Source organism: Malaclemys terrapin, chromosome 13 (assembly GCF_027887155.1).
Source record: "Malaclemys terrapin pileata isolate rMalTer1 chromosome 13, rMalTer1.hap1, whole genome shotgun sequence".
NCBI lineage: Eukaryota > Metazoa > Chordata > Testudines > Emydidae > Malaclemys > Malaclemys terrapin.
Window position 1 is genome coordinate 8647358 of NC_071517.1, and position 27007 is coordinate 8674364.

At 41.7% G+C, this 27007-nt stretch overlaps 1 protein-coding gene across 1 annotated transcript in view; it reads left to right on the top strand.

The window, feature by feature from the left end:
* ERN1 (endoplasmic reticulum to nucleus signaling 1) overlaps nucleotides 1–27007 on the top strand; it is a 59340-nt gene that overhangs the window by 10664 nt on the left and 21669 nt on the right. Inside the window, exons 2-4 of the mRNA XM_054046705.1 lie at nucleotides 11613–11733; nucleotides 25711–25744; nucleotides 26662–26734. Of these exons, the coding sequence (XP_053902680.1) occupies nucleotides 11613–11733; nucleotides 25711–25744; nucleotides 26662–26734 (228 nt within the window). The remainder of the gene's footprint in view (nucleotides 1–11612; nucleotides 11734–25710; nucleotides 25745–26661; nucleotides 26735–27007) is intronic.

Genomic DNA, 27007 nt, shown 5'->3' on the forward strand with positions numbered 1-27007 from the left:
AAATATTAGTCCCAGTTTGAGTTCTGAATTCCAGAAGTAACTGCCATCCTAGTTGTGCAATGTCTGTGCTATGTGCCAAGTTGCAGAAGACTAAGGTCCATTAAAGAACCTGGCACGTTTGCTTCTTGGACTCTTACCGATAGTGGGCCACGTGCACAGCAACCTATTTGGCATGTCGGGGAGGAGATTAGCTAGTTCTATCCATCTGCATTGGAAGTAGATTATTTTGTGTGGCTTGACTGCCAGCGTTAAAAACATACCACACTAGTATCAGAAAAGGCTGTGCAGTCGTTGGTTTCTCAGTACAGTCTCTTACACATTTCTTCATTTAATCTGAAAATATGTAAAAATTAGTAGATTATACATACTTGGAATATAAGCATGTTCTGAGTGAAAATGTGCTTCAACACTATTATTATTTTAGTTATTTTATTTAGTGCTTGTGAACAGGGTTCGATTGACAGCCATGCAGGCTAAAGCGTCCACCTTATTCACTGAAACTTGGATGAGAGAGGGGGTATAGAAGGCACATATTTCCTGGTTATCCCTGTCCCTGAACCAGAAAGTGATGTCAGGTTTCTACCCGACTAAAAAGGAACTGGCTGTGTGGGAGTGAGATTATTCCCTCCCCCTTCCAGTTATACTACACCCAACAGATTAAGATGAGAGTGCAGATTGCTGCTAGAATTTCATGATCAATTAATACTTCACTTCATTAATAACTTTCTGTGTCATACTCTGTGCAGGTGACAGTCTGGCTTGTGGTAGAAAGTTGTGTGAATACCTCCTTCTGTTATGGTCTCCCCGCTCTCCCCTTTTATCTTTAAACTCAGTAATGATCTGAAGGCTAAAAGTGAGAAAATACTTTCATGCTTCCCATTTGCAGTGTGCGCAGAAAGAACTCTTTGCACATTAACTACTTTCCATTCCTTTCCAGGTACTACTGATCATGTAAAATAGCTGAGAGTTAAAAGAAAATATTGGTTTTTGATATACCAACAAGCAGTTTAGGTGTCTTGTTTAGTTCACAATTCATGTGGCCATGACAAAGTAACATTTCAGTTCTCTGCTTCATAAGTACTGTTTTTTAAAACAATACATACCTTCCAAACATCATTATGGTTGCAATTATCATTTGTCATGGTGATTTCTGGGAAATTTTCTGTATTAGTTGTGGGAAAGTTAGAGACAAGGTGGGTGAGGTAATATCTTTTATTGGACCCACTTCTGGTGATAAGAGATGCAAGCTTTTGAGCCACACACAGTCAGAAGTTATGGAAATGTTAGTGTACAGGAATTGGGTAGTATTCATTTAAATATTTTGGAACCCCTCTCGTGGGTTTCTGTGTTTTCTATTGCGGAAGCTACCAGAACCTAACTCTGGGGGGTAGACTCTGGGGCGGGGGGTGTTCCTCATATTCTTAATGTTGTGTAAAGAGTAGATACAACAGAAATCCATGGACAAGCCACGTTTTTTTGAAGTAATCCCTATAGGCAAAGGCTTTGCAAAATTTGCAAATGGTCTGGCTTTGAGGTGCCTTCTATTGGCTAGCCACAGCACCTGATAAATAGTGGCTGCTACAGCCCTTCCCCTTGTATAGTTGTGTTTGTGGAACTGCACCTTGTTTAAACAGTTTAGAACTAATGGGTTTTACAGGCATAACTCTTGTCCTCTGAAAGCTGCAACAAGGGCAGTAGGTGTAAAACTGCAGGTGTGGCAGGCCACCTAGTACAATTCCTAATTTCTCCTTTGTTCAGAATCTCCTAGATCTATATATTGTTCACCCATCATCATGACATGTAGGCATCAGGAAAAGTTCAGTGATTTATCTGGAGCTACAGTGATGCCTTCCAACTTCCCATCTGTGCTGTGATGTGGTGAAGATAACCAATTTCTCTAATTGTTTGCACTTGTCTAGTACTTTTCTTCATAACATTTCAAAACTCTAAGGATGTGAAGTGTTTTCTGGGTTGGTCCTCTTCCTCCTATGCACAGTACTGCAGCCTTAGTAGAGGAACTTTTCAATATGTTTGAGTTTCTCTCTTGTATGTGGAGACTCCTCAGGAGTTGTGCTGCATCTCCAGGGATTGTTTCGGAGTCTAATCATTTAGATTCTTGCACACTATGGTAAAATGACTTTATTAGGTTTTGATCTTATTTGTTTTTCTCTTCCTGTTGGGTGTTGCCTTTATCTGTAAGAAGCCACAATAAAGCTGTAAGGAACTGACTCAGACCTGCAAACCCCCAAGCTGCTAAAGCACCAGCTGTTCAATAGTTAGAAGCTTTCTGTGGGGAATGATGGTGCAAGCCAATGTAAGGGTCTGAAGCAGCTGAATATCCCCTGCGGAGAAAACCTGCCGAATATTCCCAGTGCGTCTTTTGCAACTAAAATATAGGTGTAATTGTTCAAACACTGCTTCTGTGAATTTGTACAGTGAGTAACTCTCCTTGCACACTCAAAATCCAGTGGGTGATATCAGGGCTTGTCTACATTACCGCTGCAGAGCCATAGCATAGACACTTACTGCAACAATGGAAGGTTTTTCCGTCGCTGTAGTTAATCCACCCCCTTGAGAGATGGTGGCTAGGTCAATGGAAGAACTCATAAGAACAGCCATACTGGGTCAGACCAAAGGTAAATCTAGCCTAGTATCCTGTTTTCCAACAGTGACCAATGCCAGGTGCCCCAGAGGGAATGAACAGAACAGGTAATCATCAAGTGATTCATTCCTTGTTGCCATTCCCAGCTTCTGGCAAACAGAGGCTAGGGACACCATCCCTGCCCATCTTGGCTAATAGCCATTGATGGACCTATCCTCCATTAATTTATCTAGTTCTTTTTGACCCCTGTTATGGTCTTGGCCTTCACAACATCCTCTGGCAAGGAGTTCCACAGGTTGACTGTGCGTTGTGTAAAAAGTACTTCCTTTTGTTTGTTTTAAACCTGCTATTAATTTCATTTGGTGACCCTTAGTTCTTGTATTATGAGAAGGCGTAAATAACACTTTCTTATTTACTTTCTCCACACCAGTCATGATTTTATAGACCTCAGTTATATCTCCCCTTAGTCGTCTCTTTTCCAAGCTGAAAAAAAAAGCCTGGATGGTAGCCAGGGATCAGCTAAGGTGACTCTGGTGTGTCTCAGTCTGTATAGGATAGCATTCGGGCTGGCATGCAAGGAGCTGGTCTGCCATTCTGTCTTCATTACTGTGGGGAGGCTTGTGCTAAAACACAAATTTTGTATTGTGCCCTAATGATGGTCAGACTCTTCTTCCCCTAATCTCTGGAGAGAAGGACTTCGATAGTTGAGGTCCTTCACCCTCTCCTCTTTCCTTATTCTTTCTTTTATTGAAGGTGTTGATCCATGATCAGTTCTGCAGCCTGACTGTGTTTCTCCTAGTTATTAGTAATGGCCCCTACAGGAGTTTCCTGCATATGTTTATTTTTTACAGTGATGATACATACTAGATTCATTTCTCAAAAGAAGACAGGAAGTGAAAATGCTGGTTGGGGAACTAGCTGAATCTGTGAGATGATAAATGCTTGTTCAGAGAGTGAGTAGTTTAGAAGAGCAGAGTTAATCTGTGTAGAGTCTGAAAAGAGATTTTTTGCTTGAGCCATTTTATTTGTGGCCAAATTCCAACTCTATTTGTTGCATTCTGCCTACCTCAATCCTACCTGCAGTTTTAGATGGCTACAATAATCTTCACTTCCTGTCTTTAACAGCTGTATGCTGTTAAACAACTGCTGTGTTTCACCCCAGAGATAACTGCATTTTAGTAGTGGGATAAAGTAATATCTGTTTGAATACCATTTTGTTTGTGAAGCGCTTTGGGATCTTTTGGGGATAAAAGGTGTTCTGTAAAGATAGAATGTTATTTCTTCCTTTTTGAAGGAAGCCATTTGTTGGGAAGGAAAAATCAAATGCACAGCTGCGTAAGTGGGGAATAACTGGCTAGGTGGCAGTACTGCTGAAAAGGATTTGGGGGTTCTAGTGGATCACAAATTGAATGAGTCAACAATGTGATGCAGTTGTAAAAAAGGCTAATATCATTCTGGAGTGTATTAATGGGAGTGCCGTATGTACGACATGGGAGATAATTGTCCCATTCTGATAATTGGAGTAGGTAAGAGTCTGAGTTAGCAAGTGAATAAAGTGGACATACACACAGGTTGTTTAAAATTTATAGTTCAGTGGTTGTCTCCTTAAACGAACCACCACAGGTGTCCAGTATGAGCTTTATCTATTATTAGTTGGGCAACATCTGGCATATGAGGATGATACGTATTTAAGTGCAATTAACTTGATGGGCACAGTTTGTTTGTTTGGTTTATAGATCATTCAGAACTGGAACATTTATTTAATTTCATAGGTTCCGCTGTGGTGTGGTGTGTTTTCTGTTTTTTAAAAACAGTTCAGTGCCCTGCGGACGCTGACAAATGATGATGGATCACTCTGTACAACAAAAAATGTTTGAATGTCTATTTAATTTGTTACAACCAGTTTTAAAGAATGTTTGAACAAATTAAAGAAGTTGCTTATCTATTTTTTTTAAAAGGCCTCTCTTGTATTTCAATGATTTTGAGTGCTTTAAGTATACACTAGCTTAAATGTACATTAGCTCTTTAACATTTTTAGATGAAGGAAGAATGAATACCTGACATACAGGAGTAAGAAACTTCTATGCTTTCTTTCAGTTTGTACACTAGAGACTGCTAACTGAGAACTAGCTGCTGCTGTTCATTAATCATTGGAGGTGAAATAGAGTAAGATACTATATAGTATCGGTCTTATTTAAAGTACGTCAGAGTGATTTCCAAAGCTGGTAGATACTAGTAGCTCTTAGTACTATGTTAGCTATTCAGACATTATACACTCTGTAGTTAGTTACTTGAACACCGAGCCCTGGACTTTAGAACCTGTATTATCAAGATAGGGAAAGTTGCTCAGGATACTTGGGTAATATATCCCAGAGTCTCTCTTTTTTTTATTTTTCCTTAAAGTAACATGAGATCTTTAACTTTGACATGGACAGCCTAAAGTATAGACAGACAGGCCCTTGATTTAATATACCACCTGAAGGATGGGCACCTTTAATAAACAATAGATAACCTTCACCTAGAACTGCATTACAGGTATTGCATTTGAGCTAAAGTTTTTGGTATGAAATTAAATCCATAAATTTCTGGCCCAGAAGAGAAAAGGCCACTGTATCAGCTGTACCAATATTGGAAAGAAAGTGATATCTGGTGATTAGAGGAAGGGATTGGGAGTCAGGTCTCCTGACTTCTGCTTCTGGGCTTGCCACTGATTTATGTGCCCAAGAGAAAATCACCTCACCTCTCTGTGGTTGTTTACCCATTTGTAAAATGCATTTTAAAACCGTTCCCTACCTCACAGCAGTGATAGGCTTAATTATCTTCTGTGACATCTGTGAAGATTTCCAGATGAAAAGTACGGTTACAAAGTATTATTGTGCAAATGATGATGATCAGAAAATTAACCTCCCTTAAATTTATAGGTTTGATTAAAATTCACTAGTTTTTGTTTTCAAAGTAATTTATTCTTGAGAACAAGAACCAATTTCTTTAAATATTAACTCTTTGTTAATTACACAGTATCAAAATGGTTAAAAATACTAATGTAGTTTGCCTGATTGCATGCACATCTCTTGGAAGACATACGGCTGTATTTTTTTAATTTTTGCTGATGAATATTGTCAGATCTTGAGCAAATCCCCTCCAAAACAAATATCACAGATTAACTCACATCTTATGTTGATTTTCCTGTTGGGGAGGAAGAATTTAACTTCATGGGAATGAGAAACAAACATAAGCGTTTTTGTTCTGTTAGTTAGGGTTACCATATTTTGTGCCTCCTAATGGAGGACACTCCCGGGGGGCCCGGCCCCGCCCCCAGCCCCGCCCATGCCCCCGCCCCAACTCCGCCCCCTCCCAAAGTCTCCGCCCCCTCCCCTGCTTGAAGCCTGAAGCAGGTAAGGGAAGGGGGGGGGGAGAAGGAGGCGCGGCCCAGGCTGGCCCCCGGCGGCTCCAGCCTGGGTCGGCTCGGGCCCTGGCCGACCACCCCCGGTGCACCCCCCGGCTCCCCGACCCCGGCTCCCGGCTCCCCGACCCCGGCTCCCAGCCCCGCGGCCCGGCTCCCCGGCCCCGCGGCCCGGCTCCCCGGCCCGGCTCCCCGGCCCCGCGGCCCGGCTCCCGGCTCCCCGGGCCCGGACCGGCCCGGCACTGCGACCCTGGCCCGGCTGGGCACCATGCCCCCGGCCCCGCACAAAGAGGCCCCGGCCGAGCCTCCCGATTTTCCCGGACATGCCCGGCTTTGGGGGATTTCCCCCCGGACGGGGATTTGAGCCCCCAAAAGCCGGACATGTCCGGGAAAATCCGGACGTATGGTAACCCTACTGTTCGTGCTGTTTGTTGAATCTTTAGGCAAACCAGAAAGTTAGGTCTGGTTATGCCAGACCAGAATGTCCTGAATTTATGGATGATGATGATGATGATCCATAGAAAGAAAAGAGTTTGGAATTAAATTGCACTATAATGCTAATACTGCAGGAAAAGTCTGAAACCTGAAAAAATAACACCATAAGAGAGAGAACAATACATACTGTAGGTTTCACATAATTTCATGGGGAAAATATTCAGAGTTATGGAGGGTTTCAACTGCTCGTGTAATAGTCATTCTCACTCCTTTTTTTTTTTTTTTTTTTTTTTGACCTGGTGTGGGAAAGCACCTGTGTAAACAAGGATGGAGTGGTATCTAGTGTTTGACTCCTGCATTCTATTCCTAGATCTGCCATTGACTTGCTGTGTGATATTGAGCAAATTACTTATGGTTTTTATGCCTCAGTTTACTAAACAAAATAATTGGGAACTCTTTGCAAGCCCTGAAAGATCTGGCACATACCCTGACCACATATCATAAAAACCTGCCAAAAAAAGCTCATGCCTTATTGAACACTAATAAAAAACCCAACATGATTATGCATATTAAGCAATAATGAACAATAGAAGGGCAGGTTATTTTAAAAAGTGAAATCCTGCTGTGGGACAAGAGACCTATGGATGAAGTCTTTGATCTTTCTGTAGAAGCATTTTAGATGGCTATCTTGCTGTTGCATAATCTTGTCCATAAAATATATAAAAATTGTTTTGTGAAACTAACATCCAATAAACCTAATACCCATACGCATATTTACATGAAATTTAATTGTTAAAAAGCAAATAAATTCCAATGTAAGCACTTTAGTTTTTTTTTAGACTGATAGCACTGAACCATATTATCAAAACTAAAAGTGAAATTTACAATAAACAAAAATGAAATTGATTGGTCTTTTTACTTTTGCATTTCTCAGCTTGAAAATGTTAAATAGTATAATATTGAAAAGCAATTAGATTTTTCACACTTTGTCTTATGGTGCTATTGCTGTTGAAGGTAAGAATAGTGTGGGGAGGTTATTTTTTTTCTTTAACGTGTTTCTCTTTCAATCTTTTTTTGTCCAATTTATTATTTTCAATATTTTATCTAATGCATAATTTTTAAAAATGCTCCTTTTGACGTCACTGAAGAAGGGTAAGGCCTACTTTTTCAAAAGTGACTAGTGATTTTGGGTGTCCAGCTGTGACATGTTAGAGGCCAGATTTTTCAGAGGGCAACTGCTGACCACTTTCTGAAAATTAGGGCCTTTCAAGCATCTCAAATTCGGCACCCAAATATTGAGCCATCAAAATTGCTAGTTATTTTGGGCCTGACCTTTAAAATCTACGTTATAAAATTAAAAATTGATGGCTTAAAAAGATTTGCACTGCATTTGTCTGAATAGCATTTTTGTATAGTTATGAGAAGAGGCATGGTGGAGTGGGTAGGGAGAAGTACTGTGCTTTATTCCCCGCTCAGCCACTGATTCTGTGTGTGTAATGGGGCAAGCCACTGTGCCCAAGTCTCCATTTTTATAAAATGAGGATATGATGTACATCCATTTTTGTAAATGCTTTGAGATCTGGTGATGACTCACTCACTCTCACTCATGCCCGTCACCCCAATCGGGGTATGGGCCGCCAACCACAGATCTCCAGAGTCCTCTATCCTGGGCCATTTGCTCTAGCTGGTTCCAGGTATAGCCCATTTTTATGCTATCAACCTGAAGGTCGCGTCGCCAGGTGTTTCTTGGACGGCCTCTTTTCCGCTTGCCTTGGGGGTTCCACCGCAATGCCGGTCTAGTGATGTTGGTTGGCTGCTTGCGTAGTGTGTGTCCTATCCAGCCCCATCTTCTCCTTCTAATTTCTTCCTCTGCTGGAAGTTGACGGGTCCTCTCCAAGAGGTAGATGTTGCTGATGGTGTCTGGCCAGCGGATCTGGAGAATCCTTCTAAGGCAACTATTTATGAAGGTCTGGATCATCGCTCTCTTCATGTCCGGAATACAGCAACAGCTCTCCTGTCAACAATCGTCTCTGTCCAGCTTGCGTCCATCTTGTCTCGCTAATGCCTAGTTAGGGTCAGGTTGTTGCTCCTCATCTCCGCTGCGACCTGCGCCATCTTTCTTGACTCATACATGGTCCTCACGTTCCATGTACTGATGGTAATCCTCCTAGTTGCAAGAAGGGTAATCGGCTTAGTGGCTTCCTCACAACTTTCACCACCCAGCATCATGCGTCTTCGAGTTGAAGGCCCTTCTTTTTCCAGGCTAAAAGTCTGTTATCTCTATTGTTGGCGTTTCTGTAGTAAATTAATTTTTTACGGGGTGGAGTTGCTAGCCCCACGCCCAACCCTCCTCCTTTATCCTGACTTGGGACAGGCAGATGGCCCCAAAGGACCTCTCTGGTGGAGTTGGTGATGAACAGCACTTTATTTAAAAATATTGTCTATTACCTTTAATCCTCAGTGTTAATAGATAAAAACTCTGGGCCTTGATCTTGCAATGATCCCCATCTACATGAAGCCTCTGCTGCAGAGTTGAATCCACAAAACAATGATAGTTACAACAGACACTGGGTGGAATCTTTAGATCAAGATGGACCCTATCAAGCAGACAGTTTTTCTGTATTGCAAAGTCTGTTAAGATGATGATGCTAGTGCCAAAAAATCATAGAAGCACAGTATGTGGTTCAGTCCTTATTGCACCATTTTTCCCCCCTGGGTATTTTCATGGTGGGTTTAGGATATCCTAATCACATGTCAGAAAAAGGGTGTGTCAAAACTATGCAACACAAGCACCTATATACATATATATGTGTTCTTCTTGAACTCCGCCCTGGGGCAAACTCGTCTGTACAGAATCAATAGCAGGCAAGGCATGGGCAGTGTATTCCCAGTCTCTAGGCAGGATATGCACATGTGCTGTTCTCGTTAATGTTTTACAGTTTAATCAGAAAAGGGTGTTCCATTTTTATTCTGATGTGTTCTGCTCACATTTGTGCCAGCATTTCCATTATAAATCTCTCCAGGCTAACATCCATTGCACCAGGTCTTCGCTCGTGAGCAACTTAGCTTACTCTTAGTCACTTTAAAGGATGTGACTTTAAAATTAAAATGTATTAGATTAAGATTAGATTTTATACTTGTGTATTTTATAAGTGAAGAGATCTGATCAAGTCCAGAGACACCTCTGTGTGTCTCCTGGTCCTGGGCCTCTTCAGATGTAGCTGAATAAAACTGGTTTCAGACTTATGGGGCCATGTAAGCCAGCCCCCGACCTAGAACCACATCACAGACCTACTCAGACATTCGCACCATGTTTAGCCAGTGCAATTCCACTGGAGTAACTGGTGATTTACGCAGTATGAGACTAAATAATTGTTTGTACAGCATTTGAAGAGGAAACATGCTGCATAAATGCTAACTGTTATAAGTAGGAAAAAACCAAAAGATGATGAACTTAAGAATTAGGGACACTTCTTGGTTTCAAAAAAACTTGTCATAATTTTTGCAAGATGATTCAGATGCCCTGTCTTTAAAACATAGCTTCTCTTTTTCCTGCAGTGCCGCAGTTGATTTTATTTGTGTGGAAAGATGCTTTTAAACTGAACATTGATTACTGACATCATTTGCCTTATGCACTACAGACCAGCATGAGAGAGGCTGCTATTAAGTGCCCCTTGTTGAACAAGTATTACATAGTTTGGTCTATAATACAGTGTATACATATTTTATTTAACTGGAAATGTCCTTTGTCAAACATTAGGCCTTGTAGCTTTTATTATTTGACTGAGTTTGTAACTATATTTCAGCACTAAAATATTTTTCCTTCCTCTGCAACTACAGCAGTTTATCTCTGATCCCTGTTTTCAGTACTGTTGTTGATTTGTACTTTTAACTGTTTTCTATGTTTAAATCAAGCTGTTCCATAAATATTCATTATTGCTGTAATGCAACATGCATGCTCACCATATTACTATGTCACTGCGTGGTGCCTAGGAGTTAGTTAAGTATTACTTTATAATATACTGCTATATAATGGGAAAAGAACTAGGGGATATTACTGCAGAATCGATCTGTTCTGAAAACATCCATAATTTTCCAAGGAGAGAGCCACAGGTGAGCCAAAGCTTTTGAGCTTGGCAACTTCATGTTTTGTCCTTCACAAATTCTAATATGGCTAAAACTCTTTGAATTTATCTAAAAATTATTTTTAAAATTTCAGTCATTGGGTTATCAATGCACATAGTTTCACCTTACCAACAATAGTAGCTTGAGATTTAAATATAGTTCTGAAACTTCCCAGACAAGGCAGATGGCAGGCTGATGAGCAATACAAATACAGTTTACAAACAAGGAAGTTATTTGAGTGATAACTGAAGGCTTGTAACAAAATGTATGTGTTGAGGCTGTTGGTATATATTGGTTCATTTTGTATCATGTAGAGAGAGAGGCATGACTCAATTAAGTTTCTGGTTTAGTCTGCTTGCATCTTTGACCCAACCTCATTGTTCTAGTTATCTTTTTACATAGTTTTGGGATGCCTTAAGATAGAATTACATGTATATAATAGGTAGACTCAGACTGTCTGTGCTATGAAAATGACAACAAGTAGTAAACAGTTCTCCCGCTATTCAAACCAGTGTTGAGAATGATTTCTCCACTGGTATCAAAAGGAATAGCAGAGTATAGTACCCCATGTAGGAAAGAAGTCTTGACACTAAGGGTAAAGTTAATGGTAAAACTTCCATTGATTTAACAGGGCCAGGATTTCACCCCAAGTGTCTAACACAGCTTGTTTTTGCAGTGTTGATACAGCAGGAGGGCTGAGCTCTGGGAGCAGGAATAGCCAAGAGATATGCTGGGGTCGAAATGAGTGCTCAGATTTTAGATACTTTAGTTTATCTCCTGATTGGTGCTAGCCATTCCTCAATTTTCTATCTGGCAGTGCCATTTCCTCTGTCATTCAGGTTTACTGGGCGCCCCTGAGTGACATTCATCCATCTCTACTATACACAGCTGCCTAGCAGGGATTTGGTAAAACAGTTTGTCTTGCAGAAAGCAGACTAATCCTTACATGCAAAACCAAAGAATCTTGACTTTTTGCAGCATAAAATAATTAAAAGTAACAGATTGTAAACACATTATACTGTAAATTTATGGGCTCTTCTTTTTCAGTGCTATGGAAGCACTAGCTCGGTGACTGTGCCAGAAACGCTGTTGTTTGTTTCAACCCTTGATGGAAGTTTGCATGCTGTCAGCAAAAGGACAGGATCAATCAAGTGGGCTTTAAAAGAAGGTGAGTACGAGGTGTCCTCCTGTCTTCTGTGCAGTAACTTCAATAACTGTATATAATTTTACATATAATGCTGATACACATATTTTACCAGGATAGTAATGTTCAGCTGATTATGAGTTTTTAAATACTTCCTCACAAGACATACTTTACAAAACCATGATAAATTTTGTACAAAGGATGAACATAGGGGTGCAGAAGCCAATAAAAATCTTTGAAACAGATGTAGATACTGAAAGACATATTCCTTAGCTCTGCTGTTCTCCTTCTGGACATGACTTCATATCTAACTGCAGCATTACAGTAATCATGTTGATCTGTATATTTTCACATTTGGATTTTTTTAAATCTGATTTTTTCTTTTAATGTTTCAGAACATTTAAGCAGAGATTATTGATATAATTACTGTACCAAACATTTTAGTTCAGGCCTGCACATTAGCAATATTTCTACAGCTTTATTTGCCTGTGGACATAATGTTCCCTTTTAAAGTTTATTCTTCTGCACTGGGTAAAGTGATTGTGACCTTTTTTTTGTGTGTGTGTGGATCTGCAAGGATTTTTTAGTACTTTTGTCCCTTCCAGATTTGATTACCCAACCACTACTACAGGACATAGCTTCCCCCCCATCCAGCTGTGGGGGAGCATAGCAGTTGCACTAATTCTCTGAATACTGCAATAGCTCTATGGTTGCTTCCAAATGTGATTGAAAGTGTTGAGTCTGATTTATAAAACTGTACACAGATAGGCTTCTGATTACTTGAAAGAGAGTCACTCTCTGTATGTGCCACCATAGCAACTGAGTCATGGTATAAGAATCTTGAGTAGACACCCAAATATCATGGCATGATGGGTGCCTTATAAGCCTCTGATTAGAATAGAGGTTCCCTGGGGTTCTTCTGCTGATACCCTGGGAACTGGAGGCAAAAGATTTGTAGTGGAAGGCTCTTAACCCTGGAATATGCTTCTCCCACTGGTACAATAAAGCCTAAGTCTATTGAACTAAAGGGCAGTATGTAAAGGTCATCTCTGGTCTCTGCTGTGTGCCTGAGGGAGATGGCATTAGGGATATCACAAGTTTAATGGTTCAGGTCTGTCATTGTTGACGTTGAACAAGTTGTGTGCTAGGGACTGCACACTTTTATAACTTAATACATAAAATAATAAGAAAGAGACTCTTATAAGAATAGTTTTTGATCCGTTTTTTCTTTGTGAGAACATGGCATTTAATACAAAATAAAATGGTTGTGGTTGGACTCTGGTGGTTGATTACACATGAAAGATATATTTGAGATGTAGCCCTTTCTCCTCACCTTTTGGAAGTCGATTAGAAAGCAGCTAAATGAAATGTCACAGTGATTGCATCATTCTGCTCAGTGTTTGTAAACCAGTTGCCCTTTCAGTCAGCAGGCTGAGTTGGTGGCGAAAGACTGTGCTAGTCTGATCTCTGTGGTCCAAACCAGTTCTTCTGTCCTTATGAGACTGTTCATTGTTTGAATGTAGTTCTAGCAAACAAGCAGTTATTTTTATAAGAGCACAAGGAGCACTTTTTAAACCCCTCTTATCCACAGTAGAGTAGGAAATGGTAAGCTAGTGAGCCAGAAATGTCGGGAATCTCAGTTTATGGGTATCCTCACAATTTTTTCCCCCTCTGTACCAATATTTTCACCCAGGTAAATGTTGCACTGAGATCCCCTCTATCCCTGAGCAGTCTTGATTAAAAGAATGAAAATTACTACTCTCTTAATTCACTATTGCCTTGTTGCTTGTAGCTATATTAATATTAAGAAAAACTTTAACCTATACTGACAACACAGCATATGTGCATACAAGTGTATAGCCGGGTCCACTGTGGAATTAGACTCGCTTGTATATACTCAGTGCAGAAGTTGGCCTTCACTTGTAAGCAGTCTTATTAAGGGGAAGAGGTTAGGTGCCTCTGATGAAGGTACCTAACTAATGAAAATAAGAGAGGACACTAGTTTAAGTCCAGATTGTTTAAGTTACTCCTCCTTATAAAAAAAAAGTTGCCAAACACCATTGGTTTTTTAGGTACATTAATGTTCTATAGAACTGGATTATCCAGTCTGGTGGTGCTAGTTTTATTTTGTTGACTGCTTAATATTCTGGATCCTTATCTGTGTGCAGTACACCCAACTAGTGTTTTGTGAAGTGCCTATCACCCACTAGTTTGGTTCTATATAACAATGAAAACCACAAACCTCAATGCACAAATATATGGTAATAGTCACTAGCATTGGAATTCATTTAAAAACAAGCTGCATCCTTCTGGGTTAGCTTAGTGAAACTTATGAAATCTCAACGGGCAAGGAACTACATGTATGAGCTGGTAATTGAATTTGGAAATTAGATTTTTAACTGAAATTGGCATTTCTGAAACTTCCGTTGGTTGCTACCAGGTTGGTGAAAAGCCCACATTAAAGATGTGTGACAGCTGCAGTACTGGGAGCCCAACATCAGCGTTGGCTAATCACCTACCATCCTGCTCTAATGCTGGGTTAAATACCAGAAGAACTGTAATATTAGTACTGAATTTGGTATGTTTACTATATGTCGTGCTGTCTGTCTCTGTTAACTATAAGTTTGTAACGCATACAAAACTTTTTGTGAAACTTCTAAGTTGTACACACTGCCTGGGTTCTCTGACAGCTGCTTTGTACCCTAGATATCGGAAAATTAAGCATATGTTGTTGTTCACATGACTTGAGATACTCTCGAGGTCACCTACAGCACAGTGAAATCACTTATCAGTGACATAAGATTTTATTATTACACTTAAGAAGTTAGGTGTTTAGCACGACCAACTGGTATAGTACCTTCTTGTTAAAAACAAAACAGCCATGTGTCTTCATGTGCTAAAACTCAGTATTAGGAAGTGGGGTTATTCACATTCTAGTAGTGCTTAAACAAACATGAACATCTTTCCAGTTACAGTTTGTCCTGATTAGCACTAAAACCTATTACAGGAATGCAAAGTAAATGAACTAGTGCCTCTTATCACCACAATAACCTGTTTGAGTTTCCTGCCCTCATCTAGTGCTGCCAAGAAAGGTGATTTGAATGCTCCTGCTCTCTTCTCCCCATGTGCAGCACAAATCAACTGTCAGTAAACAGTGAGCGAGGTAATAGTTTAGAAAGAAAAACACATTATACAGTTACCTGCAGTGTGAACTGTGGGCTCGGTTACTGCAAGGTGCTGAGTGCCTTCAGGTGTCAATGGGAATTGGGGCTCAGCACTTTGCAGGATTGGGCCCTCAGTGACTGGCCATGTAACTGATGGTGCATCATCATATGCACTTCACAAAGATGGTCCTAGAGTTGTTAGGGAAAAAAATGGTAGTCCCATTCTGGAAGAGCCTTTGTCCCTGCTGGAGCCCCACAGTCCAGCTGTAGCATTTTGAGGCTCCAGCGTGTGGACACCATTTCTGAACAAGTCTCTGAAATGCCGTCTCTGATCAACAAAAGGAGTGGTTAGTTCTGAGCGGTGACGCACTCCCTTACCTTCTCCTTTCACCATTGTCAAAACACCAAGCAAGCTTCCTCAGCACTGACAGCCTGTCTGTGGAATCCAGAGACTGGGTATCATCAGGCCACTGCACCAAACAACGATCATTTAAACAAAGCGACGGTTAGGGCGAAATTCAGGCAATGTAAAGTTGCACTTTTCCCAAGCTGTTGAGCAGTCTCCATGTTAGCTTGAAAGAGTTGCAGCTCTTTCCACTTTAACTTCTTCATACCATTATTGCTCATAAAATGTGAACATTCACCCTTCTGATTGGAATCTGTATCGACAATGTCTTAAGGGACTAATCGATAAAACCCTCTGGATTGAAAGGTCCTCTTCTTTCTTTTAAAACAGTGGGGCTCTGCAGTTAGAGATGGCATTGCTGCTGATGCTGCTTCTGTGTCACCTCCTTAGTTTGTGTTGCAAGGCTAGGGTGCAGCAGTTCAGACTCTATTCTTATGTGCTCTTGGCTAAACATATCTGACAACTATGCAGTATTCTTTCTATAGAAGATGATGGAATCAATTACCAGCAAGCAACCAGTAATGAGCCTACGAGTGACTTATTGGGCAGCCTCCTGCTTTGGTCACAAAACTATAATCTGTGTCACAATGAGGGAAAGGAAATCTCTCAGAGCAGGGAAGACTGAGCTGGAGAAAAAGTGCAGATGAGAAATCTGTGAGCATTACAGTAGGCGGCCCAGAGCCAATTGGCAAGATCGGATCTGAAGAATGGTCCCCCCCTGAATGTCGTCAATGTAATGGTCTGTATTTTAAAAAGTCTTATGTCAGTGGTCTTTGTTCAGAAGGTGTTTCGTAAGTAGTACTGTCCCCCCTGCCTCCCCAAAAAGCGCTCTGGGTAGTCTGTTAACATGTGACTTTATGTTAATAAGCAGCATCTTGAACAGTGAAGAATTTAAGTACGAAGTGTTTCAGGGTGCTATTTTGGGTATATTTTTGTCTTTGTCCTTCTCCAGTTTATTTCTTTGCATCCTTTGTCGCTGTCCTGGTTGGAACAGTCTCCTTGCCCTTTTGCCCCAAATGATCCTTCTCTTCATTTTCCCTACCTACCTAAAATCCACTTCATGGAAGAAGTGTTTTCAAAAGGAATATACAACATGCACAGGTTTGAGGCTATATCTATTGCCAGTGTAGGTTGGTTGCTTGCTTGCTTTGCCTTTACCTTGTCCCACTAGTCAGTCAGTGTGAAGACTCTGAGAGTATGTGTGATTGGCACAACTGTTACAAATCAGCCAGCCAGGCCAGATGTTCTTGGTTTGAAATTGGAGTTTTCTGTCTCCTGGGTGGACAGCTTGCCAGAGCTGACCAGCCCCACTGCCTCATAGAGGTACAGGGTGGTGAAGTAACTTGCCCAAGGTCACCCAGCAGATCAGTGGCAGAGCTAGAAATGGAGCCAGATCTCCAGAGTCCCAGTCCAGCACCCTTTCCATATTGCCTCCCCTAGCCTAGTATAGAGTGTATTGTCTGATTTGGAGTGTAAGCTTTGTTCTTTTCTGCACAATTTTGGGCATAGTAACAGTTGTCAATATAAATTATAAAAAGGATCTTGACCCTCCAAAGCCTTACTGACATGACTAGCCCATTGAAGTTAAGGATTCATGAATAGAAGTTGCAGGTTTGGGCCCTTTTTATAATTTATATTTCAAGCACTGCTAGTGGATTCAGATTGGGATCTATAGATCCTACTGTAAAATAAATAATAATAATAATAATTCTTCCCAGCCTTGGAGGATTGTTTGGTACAGAATTGCAGATCCAAAGATTAAAATCCATAGGGACTTTAGAGAGAGAAACTGTTAAATTCATGAAAGCGATCAACTCCTCTGTCCTTTGCAAATTCCAGAGGACTGCGAGTCAGTGTCTCTAATCTTTTCGAAAGAAGTTGCAACACTTAGCTGGGATGACACATACTTTTTAGCCCAGTCCATTAGCCCACATCTTCTGATGAGACCCTAGCTCAGAAACCGTTTTTTCCAGTTCATTCCACTGTGGCAGCAACTAGTTCAGTTGCTGTTTCAGAATCTGCCACTTCTCCTTTTTCAGTCATTGTTTTCATGTGTTTCTGTTCAACCTAGAAGCACGTTAAAATGATGGAAATCTGAAGTGATATCTCATGCATTTAAAAAGAACTGTCAAAGGGCAAATCTCTCCTTATCTCACTTTTTTTTATGAGGCAGAGAATTTAAAGCGATAGATGTTTGTATACAGCTTTTAGGATTATGCCATTTGTAGGAATTATTCTCAAATACTACAGATATGGCAGGGTGTTTTTTTTTTTTTACTTTAAAATTCCAGGCTGTGCCTTCAAAATACTGTCTAGAATTATTCTAGACTAATTTAGTCTGTCATTAGTAGGGTCCATCTACAGTACAATACAAGCAGAACTGGGTCAGGGCATCCGACTGCTGCCTGGTTATAATGTTGTTGCCAATGAGATATAACTGGACCCCATTAATGAGGTAAAACCACAGACCATCAATATGTAAATGGACTCCCTGACTCTGTTCTTGTAAGTGGGCCCTCGGAGAGAATCTAGAAGCAACCTCTTATTTTCTAACCCTTTATTTTTCCAGCCGATGGTTTTGTAATACTACAGATCTTTTTTTAAAAGAGTTGCAAAAATGGAAACTGGTTAAATCTCAAGAAATAAATTATTTTCTACTCCTGCATCATCAGGGGTATGCACTGAATGACCCTGCCAATTGTTTTTTTCATCTCTCAACTCTGTGACTTAGCTGTACTTTTGAGGGCTTTGACAGGACTGTGGCAGGCGTGCAGCTGCTGTGTTTAATAATCTAGGAATAGTGAGATGCAATAATGTGATGTAATGGTCAGTGAAGTGAAGTTGTTATATATTGAATGATATGCATGTTTTGATCTAGTGTAATAGGGGCACAGTGCAAAAAACAAGCAGGAAAGCAGCACAATAGATGTAGATAAGCAAACCTCCCAACAAATATGGGGAGCAATTACAGGACAAGGGCATACTTCCAGGCTCCAGCTTGAAGTGAGATAGCTTTGCCAGGTTGGAAGCCTAGTGATCAAAAGGACACTGAACTGTTAAAAAGACTTGGCTGGGGGGAGAGTTGTCAGCTGCTATCCAGGGAGAGAGGCTGATAGAGAGAGAGGCTGGAGTTTGAAGGAGCTGGATCTTTCCTAGATTCGGGGAATGGTGAGCCTCAGGCAGAAGCAGGCATACATCTAGACGGGCTTATTGTTTTAAGATCAGTTTTCTCTTAAATACTTCAGTTCTAAATAAAATGTTTCTTTAAGGAAGCTGTCTGGTCACTGGTTACTGCTGTCATTGTTCCCAGAGGAAACAGAACTGTAGGCATGAAGATAAGTCAGGCCTGCAGAGGTAATCACGGTTGATCACAGGGAACTGCAGCCCAGGGTCTGGTCTGAGAGTGGAAGAATTACGTGATTCCATCCCAAGAGAGAAGTGATGGCTTGAGGCCCAAGACCTGAGGGCTGCACTCAAAGAGCCTAGTAACTATGACAAGGGTCTTCTTCATTTTAGCCCATTAGGTAGAAAAAGCTTGACATCAGTTCTAGTAGGATAGTCGTCTTTATTTTACTAGTCTGCTTGTGCTAACATTGGAGCTGCCAGAAGATGAGATATCATCTCATCTTGTGAACTTGGATTCACAAGATTTTCTTTTTTTATCCCAAGGTAACTTCTTATTTCAAATTAAACTTTGAAATAAAGTTGTAGTCCCAAACCACATGACAGAGAATAAGAAAAAGTTCACCCTCTGTCACGTGAAGGAAGTTTCACAAGGGCATTTAAACTTTAGTTAAAGATAATGTAAGTGTTCAGGAAATCAGAAAATTTGTTTCAATGGATGAATTGAGACAAGTGGATGTGCACAACCAGTCTTTCTGTATAGACTGTATTCTGGGTAAAGGAACAGAAAAGATTTTCCTCAATCAGGTTATGCTCTGCTGCAAGCAGCCTCTGGAGTGAAAATGAATCAGATCCATATTTTTGATATATAGGCAGCTGTTTCTTATGGTTCATATGGGACATTTAGGCAATGTTCTAGGAGGCCATTAATGGGATTGGTGTTTGGTTTGGTTTTTTTGTGCAGTAAGTACTACAAAATTTCATGCCCCTTAAGTATAATATCTTAATCTAGTCCACCCGCCTTGCTAATTTTGACTCTTTACTAAATCAAATTACCATCATTGAGGGGGGTAAGTAAAAGCTGGAATTCTTACCTCTAAGGAATCACTATTTCCCTTTCTTTGAGCTTGAAATCATGATGCCAGGAAAGAAAGTTTTAAGAACTTTCTCACAGTCGTGGTGATATCTTTATAAGGATCTACCTGAAATACTGGAGAACGTACTTTTTACATCAGTGGAGCTCATTATTTTCATAGCATTACAAGACTTTCTTTCCATATTTGGGGCATGCAACAATGCTACAGGAAAGATTGATTGAGGAAGGTGAGATGACATTAATTGGATTTCTGGTGTTGAGACTTCAGTCTCTTGAAGGGAGATGATGAAATTGTCATGATTGACACTTTTTTCTCTAACAGCTTCAGAAAGCTCTGAGTTTAAGGTGTGTGTGTGTGTGTGTTCCTGTCTCTTATATTGCTTAGTTATAGTTGGTAGATAAAATCGCAGCATATTCTTGGGTTAAGAGTCCTTAGGTAGTAGGAAAGGGGGAGGGGAGCTTTACTTTGAGCTGAGCCTTGAAGCGCATGCCTCCAGCATTAAAAGATGAGTTGAACTCAAGGTCTTTTAGTCCACAAATCCTTTATGGAACTTAGGCTGTTTGTAATTGAATTCTAATTTTTTTGCAGGGAGAGAAGAGCTAAAACTCTCTTTGCCTAAGGTTGTGGACAAGTCAGATTACGGTGACCAGATAGCAAGTGTGAAAAATCGGGACAGGGGGTGGGGGGTAATAGGATCCTATATAAGAAAAAGACCCAAAAATTGGGACTATCCCTATACAGTCGGGACATCTGGTCACCCTAAGACAGACACTCCAAATTAGAATCTAACCTTCTGACCGTTCCTGCAGTTGTTCAGATCAGTTAAAGCCTTTTCTCATACATTAGTTGAAAAATCTGAAGTCTTAATCTATACGAAGAAAAAGCACCACATCCTTTCCTGTTCCGTTTAGAAGCAAGTTGTAAAGTAACACATAATGATGGATTTCGGCAGTAAGAAGATGAGAGCAGCCTTTAAATTAGAGGTGACATTTGGAATTAGCTTTGAGTGCATGCCATAGTATGTCAGTAAATATTGTAATAGAAAAGTTGAAACTTGATTCAGATCTCACTAGTTATACACCATATTTGTCAATGGGCTTACTTCTCACGTTCATATAAATAAGAGACCCTTAGACTAAAAATGTCTGAAAAGTTTAAAGGAAGAGTTGAGGCAAGAAATAGTCACCTAAGAACTTGTCTAGACTAGGGAGTAAGTGATTGATTTTTAAAATGTGTAATGTTATACTGAGTTTAATAAAAACCCAAAAAACAAATATACCATTTCAAAACCAAAGTGTACAGGTTTATCATCATGAGCGATCACTTGAGGAAGCGATGATCATAGATAGGGCTTTTGGCAGCATTGCTCAAGTACTGTGTCTTAAGACAGACTGACAATATAAATCTTTCAAATTACCAAAGGCAGCTTGTCTTCCCACATCAGAAATTTCTGTACATAATCAGTTCATCAAGAACTTGCAAAGTCACTTGGTGTGTGCCTCAAGCAGTGCTTGTAACATTTGAATTAAAGCTTGACTTAACAGAAGCATTTGCCATTTACTGCTGATTTATGATGCTCTCGTATCACCAAATAACAATTTTTTCCCCTGCCTGTGAGGTCATTGTGACTATAAATACCTTATCCTATAGTGGTCCTATCTTTCTCCCTTTAGTCTGTTTCACCCGGATTCTGATGGACACTTATGGTTTCTGATCACTCTTTAATTCACAGGGGTCTTTGGTTTTTTTAGTGTTGAGTTGAACCAAACCCTACATCAGGCATCTCATGCTTTTTCTTTGCTACGCATCTTCAGTGAGGAGATGATTTGGAAATCAGCTTCCCACAGCTCCCATTAGCTAGGGTTACCATATTTTGTGCCTCCAAATGGAGGACACTCCACGGGCCCCGCCCCGAGCCCCGCCCATGCCCCCGCCCCAACTCCGCCCCCGCCCCAAAGTCTCCGCCCCCTCCCCTGCTTCCCGCGAACATTTAATTCGCGGGAAGCCTGAAGCAGGTAAGGGGGGGTGTGGGGGGGAGGAGGTGCGGCCCAGGCTGGCCCCCCCGGCGGCTCCAGCCTGTGTCGGCTCGGGCCCTGGGGTGCCGGCCCCAGCCGACCACCCCCGGCCCGCCCAGCACTACCGGCCCCCGGCGGCCCGGCCCGGCCTCCCGGCCCAGCGCACCCGCCCCGGCTCCCGGCCCAGCGCACCCCCCGGCGGCCCAGCGCACCCCCCGGCCCAGCGCACCCCCCGGCCCTACGACCCCAGACCGGCTCCCGGCCTGGCTCCCGGCCCCGCGGCCCAGCGCACCCCCCGGCGGCCCGGCCCCGCAGGCCCAGACCAGCCCCCCCGGCCCGGCACCATGCCCCCGGCCCCGCACCGGCCCCGGCCAAAGAGGCCCCGGCCAAGCCCTCCCTCCCTCCCGATTTTCCCGGACATGCCCGGCTTTTGGGATTTCCCCCCGGACGGGGATTTGAGCCCCCAAAAGCCGGACATGTCCGGGAAAATCCGGACGTATGGTAACCCTACATTAGCCAGGAACGGCGAACCGCGGCCACTGGGAGCTGCGAGTGGCCGTACTGGCAGACGCTCAGGTAAACCGTCTCATGGCCCGCTAGGGGCTTACCCTGAACAAGCTGTGAACCAAGTTTGGGAACCCCTGTATTAGATGGATATTTAGATGGAAAGTTTGCAGATAACAAGCTTGGAAGGGTTGCAAGTGCTTTGGAGCATAGGATTAAATATCAAAATGATCTGGACAAACTGGAGAAATGGTCTGAAGTAAATACGATGAAATTCAATAAGGACAAATGCAAAGTACTCCATTTAGGAAGGATCAATCAGTTGCATACATATAAAATAGGAAATGACTGCCTAGGAAGGAGTACTGGTGAAAGGGATCTGGGGGTCATAGTGGACCATAAGCTAAATATGAGTCAACAATGTGACACTGTTGCAAAAAAAAGCGAACATCATTCTGGGATGTATTAGCAGGAGTGTTGTAAATAAGACACAAGAAATAATTCTCCTGCTCTACTCCGCACTGATTAGGCCTCAACTTGAGTATTGTGTCCAGTTCTGGGAGCCACATTTCAGGAAAGATGTTGACAAATTGGAGAAATTCAAGAGAAGAGCAACAAAAATTATTAAAGGTCTAGAAAACATGACCTGTGAGGGAAGATTGAAAAAATTGGGTTTGTGCAGACCATTTTTTCCCCTGAACAGATGAAAATGAGTTGTTGCAGTTTGTTCGTCTATGTAGCTGGGTAGAAAAATTATTCTGATTAACCAAACAGGCCTGTGGAGATAGTACAACTAGGAATCGCTTAGCTGCTCTATTTCAAAGGTCTTTGAAATGTAATTGCTTTTGGGGCTCATTGCTGTGGCACTTGGGCCCACAACAAATCAAATATAGCCGTCTAAACCCTATCCCTGTCCTGCCTCGACCAACCCTAATTACACCTCTACCTCGATATAACGCAGCCTGATATAACACGAATTCGGATATAACATGGTAAAGCAGTGCTCTGGGGGGGGGGGCTGCACACTCCGGCGGATCAAAGCAAGTTCAATATAACGCGGTTTCACATACAACGCAGTAAGATTTTTTGGCTCCTAAGGACAGCGTTATATCGGGGTAGAGGTGTACTAGGATAGTTCATCGTTAAGTAAATGATTGATTTCAGTAGGTAGTGTCCTGGTTTCTGCTTTCTATGACATATACAAGCTAGTGCAGTGGTTCTCAAACTATTGTACTGGTGACCCCTATCACATCACAAGCCTCTGAGTGCGACCCCCCCCCCCTTATAAATTAAAAACACTTTTTTATATATTTAACGCCATTATAAATGCTGGAGGCAAAGCAGGGTGTGGGATGGAGTCTGACAGCTCGTGACCCCCCATTTAATAACCTCATGACCCCCTGAGGCGTCCGGACCCCCAGTTTGAGAACCCCTGGGCTAGTGTGTAGGGCATCAACACTTTAGTGCCATGGCCTCCCTGGGCGATCTAATCTACAAGAGTAACATTGCTGAACAGCATAACAGAGCGCTGGCTTCACACCCATGAATTGGGTTTCGTCCAGAAGCTTTGTGCTTTTGAATTAAACTGCTCTGTCTGCTTTAAGAAAGAATCTACTCCGTCATCTTTTAGGATTTAAAAAGCAAACGAAACTCTGGATCCTGTCGCATTTTGAACTCAGCAGCTCTGTGGGGCTGTTTAGTGGAAGGGAAGAAATGGCTGAAGGTGTGGGGGAAGCTCTGCTACTGTTCTTCAGATCTAGCAGTGTGTGCGCTGCAGTACATGGGGAGTGGAGGGACTTCAGGGTGTCCACAGGCACCCTGAATCATGAGTCTGTTGCCCTTATCTTGCATAGCTCTGCTATTACTGTAGTGTATTTGAAATCTCTAGTACATGTGCCAGCTTCCCAATCAAAGTCTCTCATAAGCGAATGTTTGAGCCCTTATTTTCTTCCTATTGCATCACTTTGTGTGTGTGTGTGTGTGTGTGTGTGTGTGGAGAGAGAACTGGTGTAAAAGATAAATAAGAGTTGCTTTTTGCAGTAGCTTGTTTGGTCAACGTTAATCCGTTTTCTTCATTGAATTATTTTAATTTTTTTTATTTTTTGGGAGCAAGAACCACCTTGTTTATTTTAAAAGCTTTCTTACAGATGAGGGTGAAGGATGCATGCTTTGTGCACACAGTCCTCCTTGAAATGCTGCACACAAGAGTATATGCTGCACACTTGGGTATCTCTGTATGTTGGCACCAGTATTGTCAACCCCAGGCATTCAGACCTCAAGCCCCAAAACAGTATGAAGTTAGCCTAAAAAAATCAGGAGATTAAAAAAACAAAAACAATCTCGACTTTCTTTTTTTTAATATACCTACTTGTGAGAGCCTTTAGGAATCATGTTTTCAAGCTTTCCTCTGTATCCAAAAGGTCTAGAAATTCCCTTTTTTAAATGGAAGCTGTAATTGTCATGGAATCACAGGAAATCCGGGATCGGGCTTTAAGAAAAATACTAAATACTGCGAGACTTGCAGTAAAATCATGAGAACTGGCAATGCTGAGGAGTGAATAATGGATTTTTCCAGTGAAACTTCCCCAAACATCATTTAAATGCACTTTTCCTTGAGTGTTCCGATGATCCTTTCTGTCAGACAGATGTGAAGGAAGGTTCTTGGAACACTGTGGCTTTTTTCAGTGACATTTTAATTTGTTAAATTATTCCATATCCCATATATTTTCCCTGGGAATAGGAAGTTGAAGAGGGTTGTTCTGGTTTAAGTCTTGATCTGCTTCCTGCTTAAATCAGTGGCTGTGTTCCTGTTGATTTCAATGGGAGCAGAACCAGGTCCTCAGTTTACAAGTTGCATCGTAAATTAAGTGTGAAGTTCGCTAAGGAAGTATATGCTTGCCTGCCTGCTTAGACACAGAATAGTAAGTGATCATAAAATACAGATGAAAGAGGCATTAAGCAGGCCCTTTTGCATTCAGACATTGAGATTTATATTCTCCTCTCTCTATTCTCCATGACCCATTAATGTTAATGAATGTTTACATGTGTTGAAATAAAATTGATCACGAAGCCTGTCATTGTGGCTGCTTGGGAATTATGATCAGCTTCCTTCTGGGTAGCCAAGGACCAGATACCAAGGAACTTGTTTTAGAAGAAGAGGTATTTTTGCACACTAGAAAGGTGCCTTTACATGCAATGTAGTGTGCTTATGGCCAAGGAAAGATACAGAGATGACTCATGACATGATGTGAGACTGCTGCTTCATGTGAATCCCCTCCTGTTGATGGTTTGGGGAGTTACCTATTGAGAGTGGAGGAGTGCGGATAGGGCTGAGTACAAAGATAGCTTTATAGGGAGCAAAAGTGCCCTGCTGATGCTTAGAGGTATACAATAAATTACAAGCCCTGTTTGAGAGTAACAGCCGTGTTAGTCTGTATCCGCAAAAAGAAGAACAGGAGTACTTGTGGCACCTTAGAGACTAACAAATTTATTAGAGCATAAGCTTTCGTGGACTACAGCCCACTTCTTCGGATGCATTGTCAGATGGGTGCAATGTTATGATGCTATACATTCCTATGGATGACTCCCTCAAACACCCAACATGGTTCGCAAAATGGTTAATCTTGGGTTTGGTGTGAGTTCATGACTTTTAATTGCCTATACATTGACTCCTGCATGTTCTGTTTGTGCAGATCCTGTACTCCAGGTGCCAACACACGTGGAAGAGTAAGTCTCTTTCTCTGTTTACTTCAGCCCTCTATTGCTTGTTTGATTTTTCACTGACATCATGAAGTTTGGTTTTAGTTTAAAATATGGAACTGTTGAAATACCACAGGTAACCGGACATGGGGTTAAAGATTAAAAACTTTCCCTGTTTGTAGGATTCAAATGAAATGTCCTTCCTTCAGACTTTCTCTCTCCAAAAACCATGCTTGGAGCACATGTCCGGAACACAAGCAGGTTGACCATGCCTGTTTCAGGATCACTGACTTGAACAGCCTGGAAAATAGCGTAACCTGCTGGGGAACAGTGTTCAGATTCTAAACATTTCGTTTAAGTACCTTATCTCAGCGGTTCTCAAACTGTGGGTTGGGACCCCAAAGTGGGTCTCGACCCCATTTTAATGGGGTCACCAGAGCCGAAGTCTGAGCCCAACCCCCTTAGGGCTTCAGCGCTGGGTGGCGGGGCTCGGGTTAGAGGTCCCCTGCCTGGGCCTGAAGTGCTTGGGCTTTGGCCCCCCACACCCAGGGCAGTGCGGCTTGGGCAGGCTTTTTTGTCCCCTGGCTTTTGTGCCGCTTTTGTATATGTTACTGCTGGTCTTATTGCTGCTATATATAAATTAGATTTGAACTATGATCCCTATACTGCAAGGCCTCTGTATTATATTCATACTGGACAACCCAGCTTCAGTTGGACTAGGAACACTATTGAGAATAGCTTAGGTTTAACAGGCTGTGCCAATTCTGATATTCATTCTCTTTGATGTTCAATTACTAAGTGTTTTGAACAACCAGATATTCTAAAGTCAACAAGCAAATGTCAAATGGTCTTTACCAGGACACACACACTGACCATTGCTGCTTCTCTGTTTGGTGACAAGTGTAATGTGTTCGGTTTATTTATAATCGCTATTTAACTCCTAGGCCAGCATTTCTTCCAGACCCAAACGATGGCAGTTTATATACACTTGGTGGCAAAAATAATGAAGGCTTAACTGTGAGTATATTTTGGTTTGCTAGTGTCTAATCTGTCTGCACATGCCCCCTAATTAGATTGCACGAAGGGTAGGTCCCTAAATTACTTTCCCAACTATCTGCTTTCCTGACAGCGTTGTAAAGTTCTGCAGGCTGCCCACATTTGGAATCATTTACTGGAAGCAAGTATTTCTTGGGAAGGCCTGACAACATTGGCTAGTGAGCACTGTTCAGTGCCAATTTTAGGATACAAATTCCTGGAATGACAACATTCGAGTTGCGCTGCTTGCTGGGT